This window comes from Vombatus ursinus, unplaced genomic scaffold, assembly GCF_900497805.2.
Source record: "Vombatus ursinus unplaced genomic scaffold, bare-nosed wombat genome assembly UNPS02014798.1, whole genome shotgun sequence".
NCBI classification, from domain to species: Eukaryota; Metazoa; Chordata; class Mammalia; order Diprotodontia; family Vombatidae; genus Vombatus; species Vombatus ursinus.
This window is the reverse complement of record NW_020954576.1, coordinates 39,891,101-39,906,656: the sequence shown is the minus strand read 5'-3', so window position 1 is coordinate 39,906,656 and position 15,556 is coordinate 39,891,101. Positions and strand designations below refer to the sequence as shown.

Genomic DNA, 15,556 nt, shown 5'->3' with positions numbered 1-15,556 from the left:
TGTGTGTGTGTGTGTGTGTGTGTGTGTGTGTGTGTGTGTGTGTGTGTGTATCTCAGGACCATTCACGGGGCCCATCCTTCAAGAAGCATACAGAAACTGACCTTGACACAAAGTGCCAATTCAGGAAGTCTGAAAGAATGAGTAAATAAAAAAAAAAAGATACCAATTAAAAGAGCTATTATGGAGACAGAGATCTCCAATACATAAACACAGTAGAAAAGTTAATTCCAAAACATCAACAAGAAAGCCTCAAAGAAAAACACAGGTTGGCCATGAGATGGATTCCAGGAACAAAACAGATTCTTTAAAAAAAGTTATAAAACAGTATTATAAATAAAATAAGATCTTTAGAGAAAGCAGTTGGAAAGGAAATGAGAACAATGGAGAAAAGACTTTTAAAGATAATCAAAAGCTTAGTACAATAGGTATAAATTCTTATCCATGTAACAGACTCCCTGACAATTAGAATGAATCAAACAGAAGTTAATGACTTCTTAAGACAACCAAGAAATATTAAAATAAAGTCAAAAGATCAAAGAAAGAAGAAAATGTAAGATATCTGACGTGTACTGGAAAACACATCAAGGAGATATAATGTAAGAATCACTGTTCTACCTAAAAACTGTGATCAAAAAAAGGCCCTGGGGAGCAGCTAAGTGGCACAGTGGATAGAGCAGCAGCCTTGGATTCAGGAGTTCAAATCCGGCCTCAGACACATAACACTTACTAGCTGTGTGACCCTGGGCAAGTCACTTAACCCCATTGCCTAGCCCCCCTGAAAATCATATTTCATAAAAACATGAAAAATGTGTTGTAAAAAATGAGATAATTTCAGAGAAAACTGGGAAGACTTAAACGAACAGAATGAAGTGAGAGAAACCAGAAGAAGAGTTTTATAACATTATAAAAACAAAAAAATTTGAAAGATCTAAGACCTTTGATCAAAGCAAAGATCAACTATGATTCTAGAAAAGTGATTATAAAGAATGAAACTCACCCTCTGACAGAAAAGTGAGGAACTAAATAAGATGAATGAAAGACACATTTCTGACACAGCCAATATGGGGAATTTGTTTTACTTGACTGTGTGTATTTGTTACAAGAGTTTTGGGGGTTTTTTAAGTGGTTTTTTTTTTTTATCCCAAATGGGAGCAGAAGGTGACAGAAAGGAAAAATTAATTCTTGATAATTTAAAAGAAATTAAAAAAAGAAATCATGAAAAAAAAAATTCCACAGGCAAAGTATAAGCATTGAAAGAATCTACCCACTTACCCAAAATGAAGACATCTAGAAACATAACAGTCAAAACCCTGAGCTTTCAGGTCAACAAAAAAATTCTGAAAGCAGTCAGAAAAAAACAACTCAAGCATGATGAAATCACAGGCAGAATCACACAAGGTTTAGCTGCTACCATTCACTATACAGGAGCTGGGAGCTTGGAAAACTGTATTTCAAAAGACAAAAGATAAAAGCCTTACAACAAAGAATAACTTACCCAGCAAAATTGATTATAATCCTATATGGGCAAAAAAAAAATCAGACTTTAATGAAAAAGAGGACTTTTCAAGCATTCTTAATGTATACAGCTTGCTGGATAAAAACTTTGAAATACACATAAATGGGAGTCAAAAGGAGGGACTTCATAAAGATGACATATTTACATCCTAATGGAGGAGGGGGAGGCAGTGATACAAGTATTCCCTTAGAATCCTATCATCAGGGGTCATAGAGGGAATCAAGATAGAGGGCCTTGGAGTACATTTGTTATGTTTTAATGATTTGAATATAAGAAAGAAAAAAAAGGGAGGGGGAAGATATATATTACATATTACATATTATGGAGAAAGACAGGTAGGTGAGCTTATTATCTCACATCATCCAATAATATAAGTAGAAGACTCTACAAAAAAAGAAGGAAGAGGTAGAGGACAAGTAGCACCTGAACTTCATTTTCATCAAAGAAGAGTAGAATATATTCAGAGAACTGGGCACAGAAATACATTTACGTTTTATTTGAAAATCAAAAAATAGATGAAGAAACTTGAAAGCAAAAAAACAGCTAAAACTTAAGAGCTTTTTTTTAAAGAAAGGACAATAACAGGCATGATATTAGCTAATTTGATTTTTTAAAAGAAACAAAAAGCAATTATCAAAAATGAAAATGGAAAATTCTTAACAAATGAAGTAGAAACTGAGAAATGTATTAAATAATTTTACCCAACTATATGCTAATAAAACCAATAAATTAAACAAATGGATACTTTAAAATATATAAAATGTCCATGTTAACAAAAGAAAGAGAATTTAAATAACCCAGTCTCAGAAAAAGAAACTGAATTAGCCATAAATGAACATTCAAAGAAAAAAATCCAAGATCTGATGTATTTACAAGTGAATTTTATCAAACATCGAAAAACAAGTAATTCAAATATTATATAAACTAAAAAAATAAGAAAAAGAACCCTTCCAATCTTATTCTATAAAACAAATACTATCTTGATACCTAAATTAGGAAAAGACAAAGCAGAGAAAGAAACTCTGGGCCATTATCACAAATGAACACTGATGCAAAAATTTTAAATAAAGTATATGCAAAGACTACAACATTAGGAAGATTATAAATTATGACCAATTGGATTTAAGCTAAGAATATAGGGCTTAGGATTAGGAAAATTTTACATATATTTAATCACATTAATAACAAGAACAAAAATCATGATTATATCAATAGACTAAGAAAAAATTTTTTGACAAACTATATAACCATTTCTGTAACAAAAAAAAAAAAAAAACACCAGAAAATATAGGAATGTATGGACCTTAAAATGGTAAATTTTATATATCTAAAACCAAGAGTCAGGATGGTACATAATGGGAATAAATTAGCACCCTATCCAATAAGCTCAGGGATTAAGCAAATATGTCCACTGTCACATGATGTCAGAAATGCTAGCGATAGCAGTAAGATAAGAAAAAGAAATAAGGAATAAGTAAAGGCTAAGAGTAACTGCTTTTTGCAGTGATGTGATTTACTTAGAGAAGCCTAGAAAATAAACTAAAATTTAACTGAAAACTGAAAACTAATAACTTTAGCAGGGCAGCTAGGTGGCGCAGCAGACAGAGCACTGGGCCTGGAGCCCAGAAAGACCAGAGTTCAAATTTGATCTCAGACACTCACCAGCTGTGTGACCCTAAACAAGTCATTTAATCCTGCCTGCATAAAAGAGAAGGAAATGGCAAACCACTCCAGAACCCCTGCCAAGAAAACCCCAGCAACAGTTGGTCCATTGGATCATGAAGAGTCAGACACAACTGAACAACAACAAATAACTTCTGCAAAGTTGCAGGATACAAAGTAAGTACACATAAATTATCAATCTTCCCCTTTATTACCAACAAAATATAGCAGGATGAAAGAGAAAGAGAAACTCTATTTAGAATACCTACAAAATTTATAAAATGCTACCATGACATACACACAGCAACCACATGAATACAATTACAAAATAATCTCTTACAGAAATCAAGTCCCATCGTTAAACCCATGAGTTGGAATTTGTAAAACTGTGAATTAGTCTAACCATTCTGGAAAGCAAATGATAATGCTACTTAATTAATTTACCTATTAAGTACAACACCAATCAAACTACCAGAGGATTACTTTATAGAACTCAAAAAAAAAAATCATCTTGGAGGAACAAAAGGTTAAGAATTTCAAGGGAAACAATGGAAAAAAAGTTCCTAGCAGTATCAGATCTCAAAATATAATACAAAGCAGTAACCATCAAAATGATTTGGCACCAGTTAAAAAATAAAGGTCAGTCAATAGAATATATTAGGTATACAACATACATGAGGAAATGAAACTTGTGGCCTAGGGTTCAATAAACCCAAAGACCACTATTGGGTAAAAACCACTGGGGAAACTGGAAAACATCTGGCAGAAATTGGATTCAGACCAACATCTCATACTATATATCAAGACAAGGTCCAAATGGGTACTTAAAAGGTCACATCATAAACAAATGAGAGGAACAATGAGGGAAATACCTTTTTGTAGCTATGGATAGGGGAAGAGTTCATAATCAAACAAGGAAGAGAGACTATCACACAAGGTAAAATGGGCAATTTTGATTACATAAGATTAAAAAAGTTTTACACAAACAAAACTAATGCACCCAAATTAAAAAGGAAATACCTGGGAAAAAATCTGCATAGCAAGTTTCTCTGGGAAAGGTCTCATTTCCCAGATTTACAAGGAAATGGTTCAAATTTATAAGAATATATAGTTTTTGTATTTTCTCAAAGGAAGAAATCCAAGCTATGAACAATGATATGAAAAAATGTCCTCAAAAGCACTAAAATTAAAGAAATATAAATTAAAGCCACTGTGAGGTTCTCACACTCACCAGATTGGTAAACATGAGATAAAAGAAAAATGGCAAATGTTTGGAGGAGCTACCAAAAAACAAGCGTATTACTGTGCTGTTGAAAGAGTTCTGAATTGGTCTAACCATTCTGGAAGGCAATCTGGAACTATGCTCCAAAAGCCACTAAACTATGCATAACTCTTTGAGCCAGCTATACTATTACTATGTTTATACTTCAAAGATGATAGAAAGAGGAAAAGTAATCATATGTACAAAATTTGATAGAATCTCTTTTTGTAGTGACAAAGAACTGGAAACTAAAGAGATGCCCATCAAGTGCAGACTGGTTGAATATTGTGGTATATAAATATAATGTAATACTTATATATAAAAAATGATAAAAGGAATGGTTTCAGAGAAACCTGGGAAGACTTAAGTGATGCAGAGTGAACGGAGTAGAACAAAAAGAACAATTTATATAATAATAACATTGTAAAGACAAACAATTTTGAAAGATTTAAGAACTCTAATCAATGCAGTGACCAGCCATGACTCCAGAGGACCAAGGATGAAAAATGCTACCCATCTCCTGACAGAGAAATGATAGACTTAAGATGCAAAATAAGATATATATTTTTGGACATGTTTGATCTGGTAATTTGTTTTGCTTGACTATGCATATTTGTTATGATAGTTTTTCTTTTCAATGGGGGATGAGAAAATATTAATTAGGAAAAAAATTTTAATTTTTAAAAAAGAAGCTGTTTACTACATAATAGGGTCATTTTCAAGTGCTCTCAACTAAAAAGTTTTCAGTTCTCATGTTTACAGCACACGTCACAAGCAACCAGTTGTATAAGAATTTAGTGAAACTAAAAGAGAAGTAATGAAGGGTTCTCATAACATTTATACAGCACCTTAAAATTTGCAAAACCCTTTTACAAGTACTATCTCATTTTATCCATGCAACAATCTAGGTTATATGTACTATAATTACCCTCATTTTTACAAATAAAGGAACTGTGCCAAAGAGTAGTTAAATAACAGGCCTAGCATTAATTTGATAAGTCTGAGGCCAGACTTGAACTCAGGGATTTTTAATTCCGTGTCTACAGCTTTACCCACTGCACCCACTAGCTATCTCCAAGAATATAATCTATCTTTCTATAGGTAGTCTGTCCACTATAAAGTCTCAGGTTATCAATGGCTGCAAATAAAATCTGCCTATCTCACTAGAGAAACCTATCTTTTATCCTGTTCCCTTCCATTTTAGCTTTGGATTTGCAGAAAATCAAATTGGATGAATAAAGGTAAAGGCACTCTTGTTGCTAATCTATTAGTACAAAAACTATAAATCAAAACAATCTTGAGCTAATGCTTCATTTTCTCTGCAACCAAATGTGGACTCACCTTGCTTGGCATCAGATTTTATCTCCTCTGGATGTATAACAGGCCGGTAGTATTTCTAAACATAAAATAAGAATTGATGAAAAAATGCCTCAATTTTATCTGGAAATGCATGCTTTCTTTAAAAATGAAAATGAGTTTCTTTGTGTCATTGTAAGCAAATATTGTATATTAACATCAGTATTTGCTGCAAAATATCAACACCAGTCATCTGCTAGAAGGGAGGAAAAGGAGAGACAAGTCATTCAACTAAGGCTAAATTCTGCCTTTTAGTATTGCCACCTAGTGTTCATATTAAGGAGCAGTACCACAGATAATGATTATCAGAAAAAGCAAAATAGCAAGAAAGCAAACATATACCACAAAGGTTTTGCATTTATTATAGCCATTCCCCAACTAATGAACAGGTTCAAGAGTTACAGCTGCATGGAATTTGGAACACTGTGGGCACAGACACAATGTTATAAATGGTCACTGAGTTTCCAACACAGATCACAAAAACCTACTTTAAACACGTAGGGTGACTATAACCTATATTCTGATTCTCATCGATCATCCAGTTGAAGGTGGGGGGGAGGGGAAGAAAGTAAGGGGGAGAAAGAGAAGTAGGAAGGAGGAAGAGGAGTTCCTTCCCTTCCCCCAAGGCCTAAGCAAAATTCTGAAATAGGAAAGATGGATCTTCTACATTGTCCCATCTTTATTTATTTACTTTTGTGTCTCTGTCCCACCTCCTGATAACTCTCCAGGTAGGCTTTAATGCCCTTATGCTGCCCCAAGGCTCTTAGTGCAGCATCCTACTCAAGCTTGCCAATCCCACAAATTTCCCATGGTCCCAAATTACTTCCTCTCTCAACCTCACACTAGGTGATCTCAACTAGGTATTAGGAAAAAAAAAAAAACAATGTAATTGAACAAATTCACAGTAACATGTAAATATAACCCCGTATCTCAATCAGAGGTACCTGAATATTTTAAAGAGGAATGGAATTTCAAATAGTGTAAAAAAGTGAAATAAGAAAATATTCAGTCTCAGCCTCTTCCTTTCTTCTACTATAAGCTCACAGATATCTGAAAGCTGCAATTTTTTTCATAATAGCTCCTATGGCAATAACAAATGGGAGAGAAAAGGAAAAAGGTGAGCTAGCTTTAAGTATGCAATCTGTAAGTCAAGAACTACCACTAAACTTTTTTAAAAAGACAGAAGTTATATATACATACATATGCACGCACACACACACACACACACACACACACATACACATATACATACATATTTAGATAAATAGATAAAAGTTGCTCCCTGACTACATAGAAAACCTTTAAAATGTATTCTAAGCACGTTTCAGCATGCCAATAGACTTGGAAAAAGCAGGATTAAAAAGGTACAGCAAGGGAGACAATTTAAAAATCTGGTGTATCTTAAAAAAACCGCTTTTAATCAAATGTCTTCACTTGAGCTTTATTTAATTCATATTCAAGTCAAACATTTCTCTAAGATTCTCACATACCAAGATTAGGCCCTATAACAAGAGCAGTTCAAATATCCACTTAATTATCTCTCCTTCAGCTCCTCCACTTTGGTCAAGATCTACTAAAGAACTGAAAGGTCCTAAGCATCATCAAAAATTAATCCAGTCATATATACAAAAAGATATGCTAATATTGGTGGGGGAGGGGAGAAGCTAACATAAAATTTAGGCAAAATTTGACTTTATATCCTTCCCTCCTTTTAAATGGATAAAATTTAGGTCATTTTTTTTTTTTTAGAATTACTAAATGTTTCAGATATGTTGTTCGTATACAGCTACCCAAAATTCATATACTTTACACCCATACAATTATTCCTAAAAACCACTGAATAAGAAAATTTTGTACACAAATTTTGTCTAAAATTTGAGAATAAGATAAAAAGGCATTTCTGCCTCTAGAATAGGGGTCGGCAAGCTACAGCCCAAGGGCCAAATCTGACCTATCACCTGTTTTTGCATGGCCTGTGAGCTAAGAAGGTTTTTACATTTAAAAAATAAAATTTAAAAATAGTTCAAAATGTAAAAAACATTCTTAGCTTTCAGGCTGTACAAAAACAGGTGGTAGGCCAGATTTGGTCTTTGGCCCAGGTTTTGTCAACCCCCTGCTCTAGAAGATAAAAGCATCTGCTGAGGAAAACAGTACTTTCTTTGCTTATGAGCATTCTCTTGTTTCCTTCTGATTTAGAAACCAGTACGTGTTCTTGGCCTCCTAAGTCTAAAAGGACTTGGAATAGAATGGACAAGGTTGGTAGCACCCATTGTTATAGTAGAGATCAGAAATAAGAAATTTACTGTGTTGTTGGTTCAAAAAGCTTGAAGAGAGAGAAGTAAGATCTTAGAACATAAACCTAGAAGGGAAGGAGAGAGCTAAGACCATCTAATCCCATCACCTCATTCTTACAGATGAGGAAAGTGAGGCTCCGGGAATTTAAATGACTTGCCCAAGGTCATACAGGTAGTGGTATTTGAAGCCACAGCTTCTGATTCTAGAACTAGAGGTCTTTCCACTTTCCCACATTTCGTCCCCTCACCTAAAGGTTATAGAATTGGAAAGACGAAAAACTTAGGGACTCCTTGCCCTGAGACCTTGTTTTACAACAAAGGAGCTGACAGAAAGTATCCTTCTTTGTTGTTATATACTGAGCAATATACAGCATATACAATATACAACATATTTTTATGTTTCTAAAACAAAGAAGTCTTTGAGGATTGTTAAATAAACTGCTATAAGCAATAGAGCAGCCTTTTTCCCCCTTTGGAAGACATGTTCCACAACTGCTCTAAATGGAATCTTTTCAGGAGAACTCTGTCTCACATTAAGATACGTACTGGTACAATATTTAAGACCATGAAACAAACATAACAGTGTACAAGGACATAAATACTACCTATTGTCAATTAAATCAAATGCTATTCCAAATCAGATATTCTTATGCCTGTTTTACATTCTCTACCATTGTTCACAAGCCACCCAAAATCCTTTGGCAGGCCCCAGTGGCCCTAAGTTGTGTAGGCCTGCCCCATGGGAATTTTGCATAGTCAGTTTTGCTGAGAAATTTGCATTTTTGCAGGCTGCCCGAAATCCTTTGGCCAGCAAGCAGTGCTAGGGCCATGGCCTGCAATTTTGTGCAGGCCTGCCCTAAAAGAATAAATCTCTAACTAGCCGTACCAGTTACAAATGACAAAGAAAGAAGAAAATAGTTAATAATGAATTCTCTTTGATTTTCTTTCCAAATTCTTAGAATTGTAAAGTTGCTTTTAGTCTCCTAATTTCCATCTCTACTTTAATACTAGCTCAATACAACACATGGCATTCCCTTTTTTTTTTTTTTTTTTTAAGGCAAATAGGTTTAAGTGACTTGCCCAGGGTCACGCAGCTAGTAAGTGTCAAGTGTTTGGTCTGAGGCCGGATGTGAACTCAGGTCCTCCTGACTTCAAGGCCGGTGCTCTGTCCACTGCGCCACCTAGCTGCCCTGGGAATTCTTACTGTAATGATTCTACTGTTGTTAGGAATGCTATGTGTTGGGGCAGCTAGGTGGCACAGTGGACAGAGCACCGGCTCTGAAGTCAGGAGGACCTGAGTTCAAATCCGGCCACAGACCAAACACTTGACACTTACTAGCTGCGTGACCCTGGGCAAGTCACTTAAACCCATTTGCCTAAAAAAAAAAAAAATTCCCATAAACTTATATTTTAAATAATTGTAAAGACAGCCCTTCTTACCAAAATTTCATGTTGTGCTTTCATGGTTTTGATGACACATTCAGCAATCTTTCTGGGATACTGCTTACGTTTTGTAGCTGTATCTACTATAACTTCATCAAACTGATCTTCAAGAATTCTGACCTTGGGATCTAAATTCATAAAAAGAAATAATTTAAAACAAAAGAAATTATGCCTAAAATATTTTTCTGAGCACACTACTAATACTCTATAGGAAACTATTAAAAACTTATGCTTTTTAAAAGGGCAGCATGCTTCTGGAAAAACAAAATAATTTTTGAATAAAGAAAATTAATTAACTTAAATATAAACCACATACTAAGGTGCAATGGAAGTACATGCAATTTCTCAAATTCAATCCAATTAAATGGTGCAAGTGAATACCTCTTTAGCGGTCCTAGCTAAATTAAACCAGCTAAATCACTTCTCAAAATGGTATTGCTATCTCTTAAAATCAGATGTGTTAATCACTTTACAAAGAGCTATACAAAAATGAGTCAGGTCAATTCCAGCAAACATTTACTGTATTAAGTACCTACTATATGGGTGGACTTGATTAATCTAAGCCTCAGTTTTCCTCTCTGTATGTTGGTAGAATAAAGATTTCATTCATGTGTCCAGTTCCTTCACTAGTACAGAACACAAATCCTCCATGACTTACCCTGTGCAATTTTTGTCAACATTTTCCACCCAATGCAGTTAGGAGCATTCCTCTAGCACTTCTAGTGGGTACTAAGGGGTCCCAATATACTACTTGGACTTTCCAAACACTCTCTCCCCCTCTCACCACACAACTGGCCCATCTCTTTGGATCTTATATATTCTCTACAATTTCTAGGCTATTCCTCATACAGCAATCATTGTTGGTAACATGCTACAGTTCTTTATGCAAACTCTTGTCTTTTTATTGCCTTTTGGGTTATTTGTAATTTTAATTTTTTGGACAAGATGGAGTTCTAGGGTTCACAGTCACATAGTACCACTGGCAGAATATTAGTATTAAAGAGAAGGGTTTTGGGGGCAGGAAGCAGTTTGGGATCACTGAAAATACACACAATTTCTAAAATGCAATCCAACCATACTTCTTCTTTCTATTTATGTATGGATCCATGTATAAAATTTATCCAACATATACTGGACTGATTCAATAGGCTGCCTGCTTAGCTTCATGTCACAGACTGACCAATATACAACCTTTATCCACTTTTCCCCCTACAGTGGTTATAAGACCAATTCCTTTTGCTATGGATATGCTATGGATTCTAATGAGTAGGTTGTGTAGGTAGTATTCAAAGCAATTAATACAATTCCATCATCAATGGAAGCATTTGAAAACTACTAATCTACAAAATGAAGGTAATACTTGCAGGAGCTACTTCCTAGGATAATTGGGAGGAAAGCACTTTGTAAACTGCAAAAATATGATATACACATAAGCCATCATTATCATTGTTATTAAAATACACAACATATTGTAAGCCTACCCAATAAAAGTGCTTACCTTGCAATATTCTTAATGTGAAAACTTCATTAAAATTTTAATTTGCTCAATTAAAATTATAAAACAAAGAAATTATATCATTAGCCTAGAAAAAAATACTGTAATACTTTATGATTAATTGCAAAATAAGTCTCCAAGGCAAAACAAGTATGAATGCAGGAAAAAAAAATGGCTTCTTGGCACCATCTATTGGTCAGTCTGAAAAACTGTAATCTAAGCCTGTTTCTTACGAATGAAAAAGCATTTAAGTGGTTACTCTATATCAAGCAGTGAGGATAAAACAGATGCTCAAGAGGCACATGCTCTAATTGGGGACGACAACAAGCAGATCAACTGCAAGCTGGAAATTAAGGTATAGGTGCCCTTAGGATTCATCAGTATTTCAGAAGCAGTTGCGAGGGGTTTAGAGATCACAGTGGCAAGGTAGATGGTTAAGCAGGACAAATGATAAGCCCAGAATCAGGGTTGGGGAGCCTGTGGCCTCGAGGTCACATGCGGCCTTTTAGGTCATCGGGTGTGGCCTTTTGACTGAGTTCAAGTTTCACAGAACAGTCCTTTTATGAAGGGGATTTGTTCTATGAAGTTTGGCGTGGAAGCTGCAGGTTCCCCACCCCTAGCCTTAGATCCTTCTGGATACTTTCTCTTCTCTGGGTATTGCTGTTATGGTTGTAACTTGGTTCTCTTCCTATCTGTATAATGACTCTTTCTCAGACATCTTTGTTGAAGTTTCATCCAGGTTATGCCCACCTGCTATGGGCGTACTTTTAGGCTCTGTCTTGAGCCTTCCCTGTCCTCTTCCTTTGCTACTCTCTAACCTTATCGGATCCCATGGGCTCAATTATCATCTCTCTTCAGATGACTCCCAGATCTACTTACCTATTTTTGGTCTCCCTCCTGAGCTCCAGGCCTGAATCACAAATTGCTGGCTGCCAGCTTGAATTGAACTTTCTAGAATTATCTCAAGCTCAACATACTCAGAATAGAATTCGCTATATTTCTCCTAAACCAACCAATAAAATTAGATTCCTAATTCTCCTGAAAGCACCACCATCTTTCCAATCACTCAAGCTTACAACTTCAGTGTTACCCTCATTCTTCCTCACCCCATACATTCATTCAGTTACCAAATATTGTCAGCTCCATCAGCACAAGATCTCTCACAGACATCTTCACCTCTTCACTCACAGAGCCACCTCTCTTTCCCTGGACTACTGCAATAGAATCAATACCTCTCATGTCTCTTTCTACTCTATTTCATCCTCTACATAGCTGCCAAAGTGATTTTCCTAAACTACAAGTCTCACAATGTCACCTCCTACTCAATAAACTACAATGGCTCCTTATAAAGCCCTTCCTCTCTTTCCAGCCTGTCACACTTGATTCCCTTCCACACACTTTATAATCCCCCTATACCAAATAGTTGCTGCTCCTTGGACAGAAAAACTCTCTCCTCCATCTCTGTATTTTTGCAGTAGCTGTCCTCCACTCTCCTCACTTCCACCTGTCAGAATCCCCGTTTCCTCAAAGACTCAGTTCAAATGCCATCTTCTGTAAGAGGCCTTTTCTGGTCCCAACACCTGCTACTGATTTCCTCCTTGTAAGACAGACCATTGGGATAAACCCACAATTATGGGAGGGATATGAATGATGATTCAACCAAGGAGGCTAACGGTGGTCAGACAGGTAGGAGGAGAATCAAGAAAGATCGATGTCATGAAAACCCAGAGGAAAGAATATTCAGGAGACAGCAGTCAACAAGTGTCAGACATTGAAGAGGTCAAGAAGAATAAGGACTGAGAAAAGGCCACTACAGAAATGTGAGTTATTATTAGAAGACAGTCTCTTTTAGGAAAAGAGGTGTGAGACATGTTTGGTAACACCACTTCTACTCATGAGGAAGAGTTTTTTACTCCCTTCATAATTAGTGTGTGAAGTGAATGGGTGATAAGGAAGCAGCTTCAATCATTTAGGAAATACATTTATAACACTGAACTGCCTGAGATCTTTCCTTTTATCTACTAAAAAAGAGTACATTCAAAGTTACCCTACAGAACAAAGTCAAAACAAACTCTCCATACTATATAAACACTGGGAAGTATCACTGAAACATCACCTACCTCCTCAGCACTTTGACAGCACCAAGGCAGCAGCTTAAGTCATTTTTCAAATTTTCTTCAACTAAATGAAGGCTACTGGACATCAAACTAGCACCAAAACAGACACTGTGCCCAGTTGCGCCACTCTTTCCCTCCATGTTTTGCTGCCTGATACTGAGGAGCCCATGTGGCTTCTCAGCCTCCAGTTCATGTTCAATAAAACTTGGATAATTCCGCCAGTTCTGTCTACTTCACAGGGCACTCAAAGGATCAAATGAGAAAATGCACACAAAAAAGCTTCATCAAGATTAACCAGAAGACAATGCTTATTGCCAATACCATTTATAGGGTATCACTCCAAGGTATCTGCTTTGTTTATTTAGATTATTAAGTATAATATGCCTTCTTTATTAATTTAAATTTCTCTAAATTAAATGTAAGAGGAAAACTGAAATCAGAGATGAAATACAACATTAACATTCAAAATGAGTGGTCATACTTTATGTAAATAGGCCATAAAGGATTTAATCACATACCTACAGGAATTTCATTATCTGAAGTTTCCTGCCACGCCTCCCCATTGAAACTAACATTCTCTTGCACAGCAGTTACAAAATTCTGTAATAAATTAAGAACAGTTAAAATAACAAAGACTGCAAATGCTTGATTAAAGCAGCATCCACAACTAACTAACTTCAGATTTAGCCTATCTAACATGGAGACCAGTCAGATCTGAAGAGGAAATCAAGGACCCAGGTTCAAATCTTACCTCTGCCACATACCTTTGTGGCATTGAGTAAGTCACAGAACTTCTCTGAGCTTTAGTTTCCCCATCAGCAAAATGGGGATCCTAATATTTGTACTAATCATTTAACAGAAGTGCTCTGAGCAAAATGCTTCATCATCCAGGTAGCATTAGAACAATATAAGTATTTATGTACAAGTCTGTGGGGTAAGGCTAATACCAAAAAGTGATATTATGCTATTGGGTATATTTTTTTCCTTAAAAACAAAATTAGGCTCCATTTCAATAGTTGAAATTATAGTTAGTCAAGCAACAAGCATTTATTAAGCACTATGTGCTAGGTACTGTGCTAAAGGCTGGGGATACAAAGAAAGGCAAAAACACTAACCTTGCCCTCAGGGAGCTCACATGCTAATGTGGCAAAATATAAATAACTATGTAAGTATGTGTGTATTTATGATATCTAGAGTAGAATAGAAGATAAACTCAAAGGGAAAGCAGACATATATCATATAATTCGATGAGCCTTTAAAGTATAATTTTTATTTCATAACATTTAAAAGTAAATAAAAACTGAGGTCCAAACCATGGTGCACTTCAATTAAAAAAGGTTAAACGAAGACCAAAATTCTTTGAGTAAGAGTCTCAAAAGCATAGATACTATAATACTATCATCTGATGATTGACACAAGGCAATCTACTTTAAGTATTAACTGCTATTCAGCATGGCACAGCGGAAAGAGTACTATAAGCTGTGGTACCTTGGGCAAAACAAGTAACCTCTCTGGGTCTCAGTTCCTTAACTATAAAATGAGGGTATTAGACTAGATGATTTCTAAGGTCCCATGCAGTTCTAAATCAGTAATCCTACAAATTAGCTTATTTTCTACTCCAAATCTCTAAAGTAGCAAATCATAGGATCACATATTTAGAGTTGCAAGGGATCTTAGGGACCATCTGTCCTGAAAAACTGCATACCATACTTATCAATAAATATTGATTGTGAACATAAACTGTTTTTATGTATCATAGTAATGTTTATTCCACCAGTGCAATTAACATCATTAGTACATGATATTATACTAGTGTAAACTATAATAGTTTACACTATTATTTTGTAATAAAATATTTCCTTGTGTATTTTGTGCAGCCAAAACATTATTTTTCCAAGAGTTTTGTTTCCAATTGAATAATTCCATTTTGAATTACATTTAAAAATGTAAATAACAATAACAAGCTGAGTCACTAATTTCCTGGGAGACTCAAGCATTTAAAATAATTTACTCACGTTATTCTTGAAATAAATTCCAGAGATTTAACATAACAAAACAATTTATTCATAGAATTGAGCGGGCAGGGGGGGCTCAGAAGTCACGTAATACAACCTCCCCTTTCATTTTACAGTTGAGATAACTGAGGCCTAGAGAAGTTCAGCTTACCAAAGGTTACACAGCAGCAAATGTCAGAGGCAGAATTCGAATTCAGGCTGTCTCCAAACTCTAGAGCCAGTGCTCTTTACATATTGTATCATGCCGCTGACTCCTAGTTAGTCAACAAGAATTTATTAAGTTCTTACTATGTGCCAATCACTATGCTAAACACTGGACATGCAAAGAAAGACAAAAACACTCTTTTCCCCAAGGCACTCACTTCCTGATGAGAGACATGTAAATAGCTACATACAT

The 15,556-nt window shown here is 35.5% G+C and overlaps 1 protein-coding gene across 1 annotated transcript in view; it reads right to left on the bottom strand.

The window, feature by feature from the left end:
- The window catches only part of NSL1 (NSL1, MIS12 kinetochore complex component), a 31,827-nt gene that overhangs the window by 13,762 nt on the left and 2,509 nt on the right, over positions 1 to 15,556 (bottom strand). Inside the window, exons 2-4 of the mRNA XM_027871461.1 lie at positions 13,663 to 13,744; positions 9,530 to 9,660; positions 5,781 to 5,835 (exon numbers count right to left, since the gene is read on the bottom strand). Of these exons, the coding sequence (XP_027727262.1) occupies positions 5,781 to 5,835; positions 9,530 to 9,660; positions 13,663 to 13,744 (268 nt within the window). The remainder of the gene's footprint in view (positions 1 to 5,780; positions 5,836 to 9,529; positions 9,661 to 13,662; positions 13,745 to 15,556) is intronic.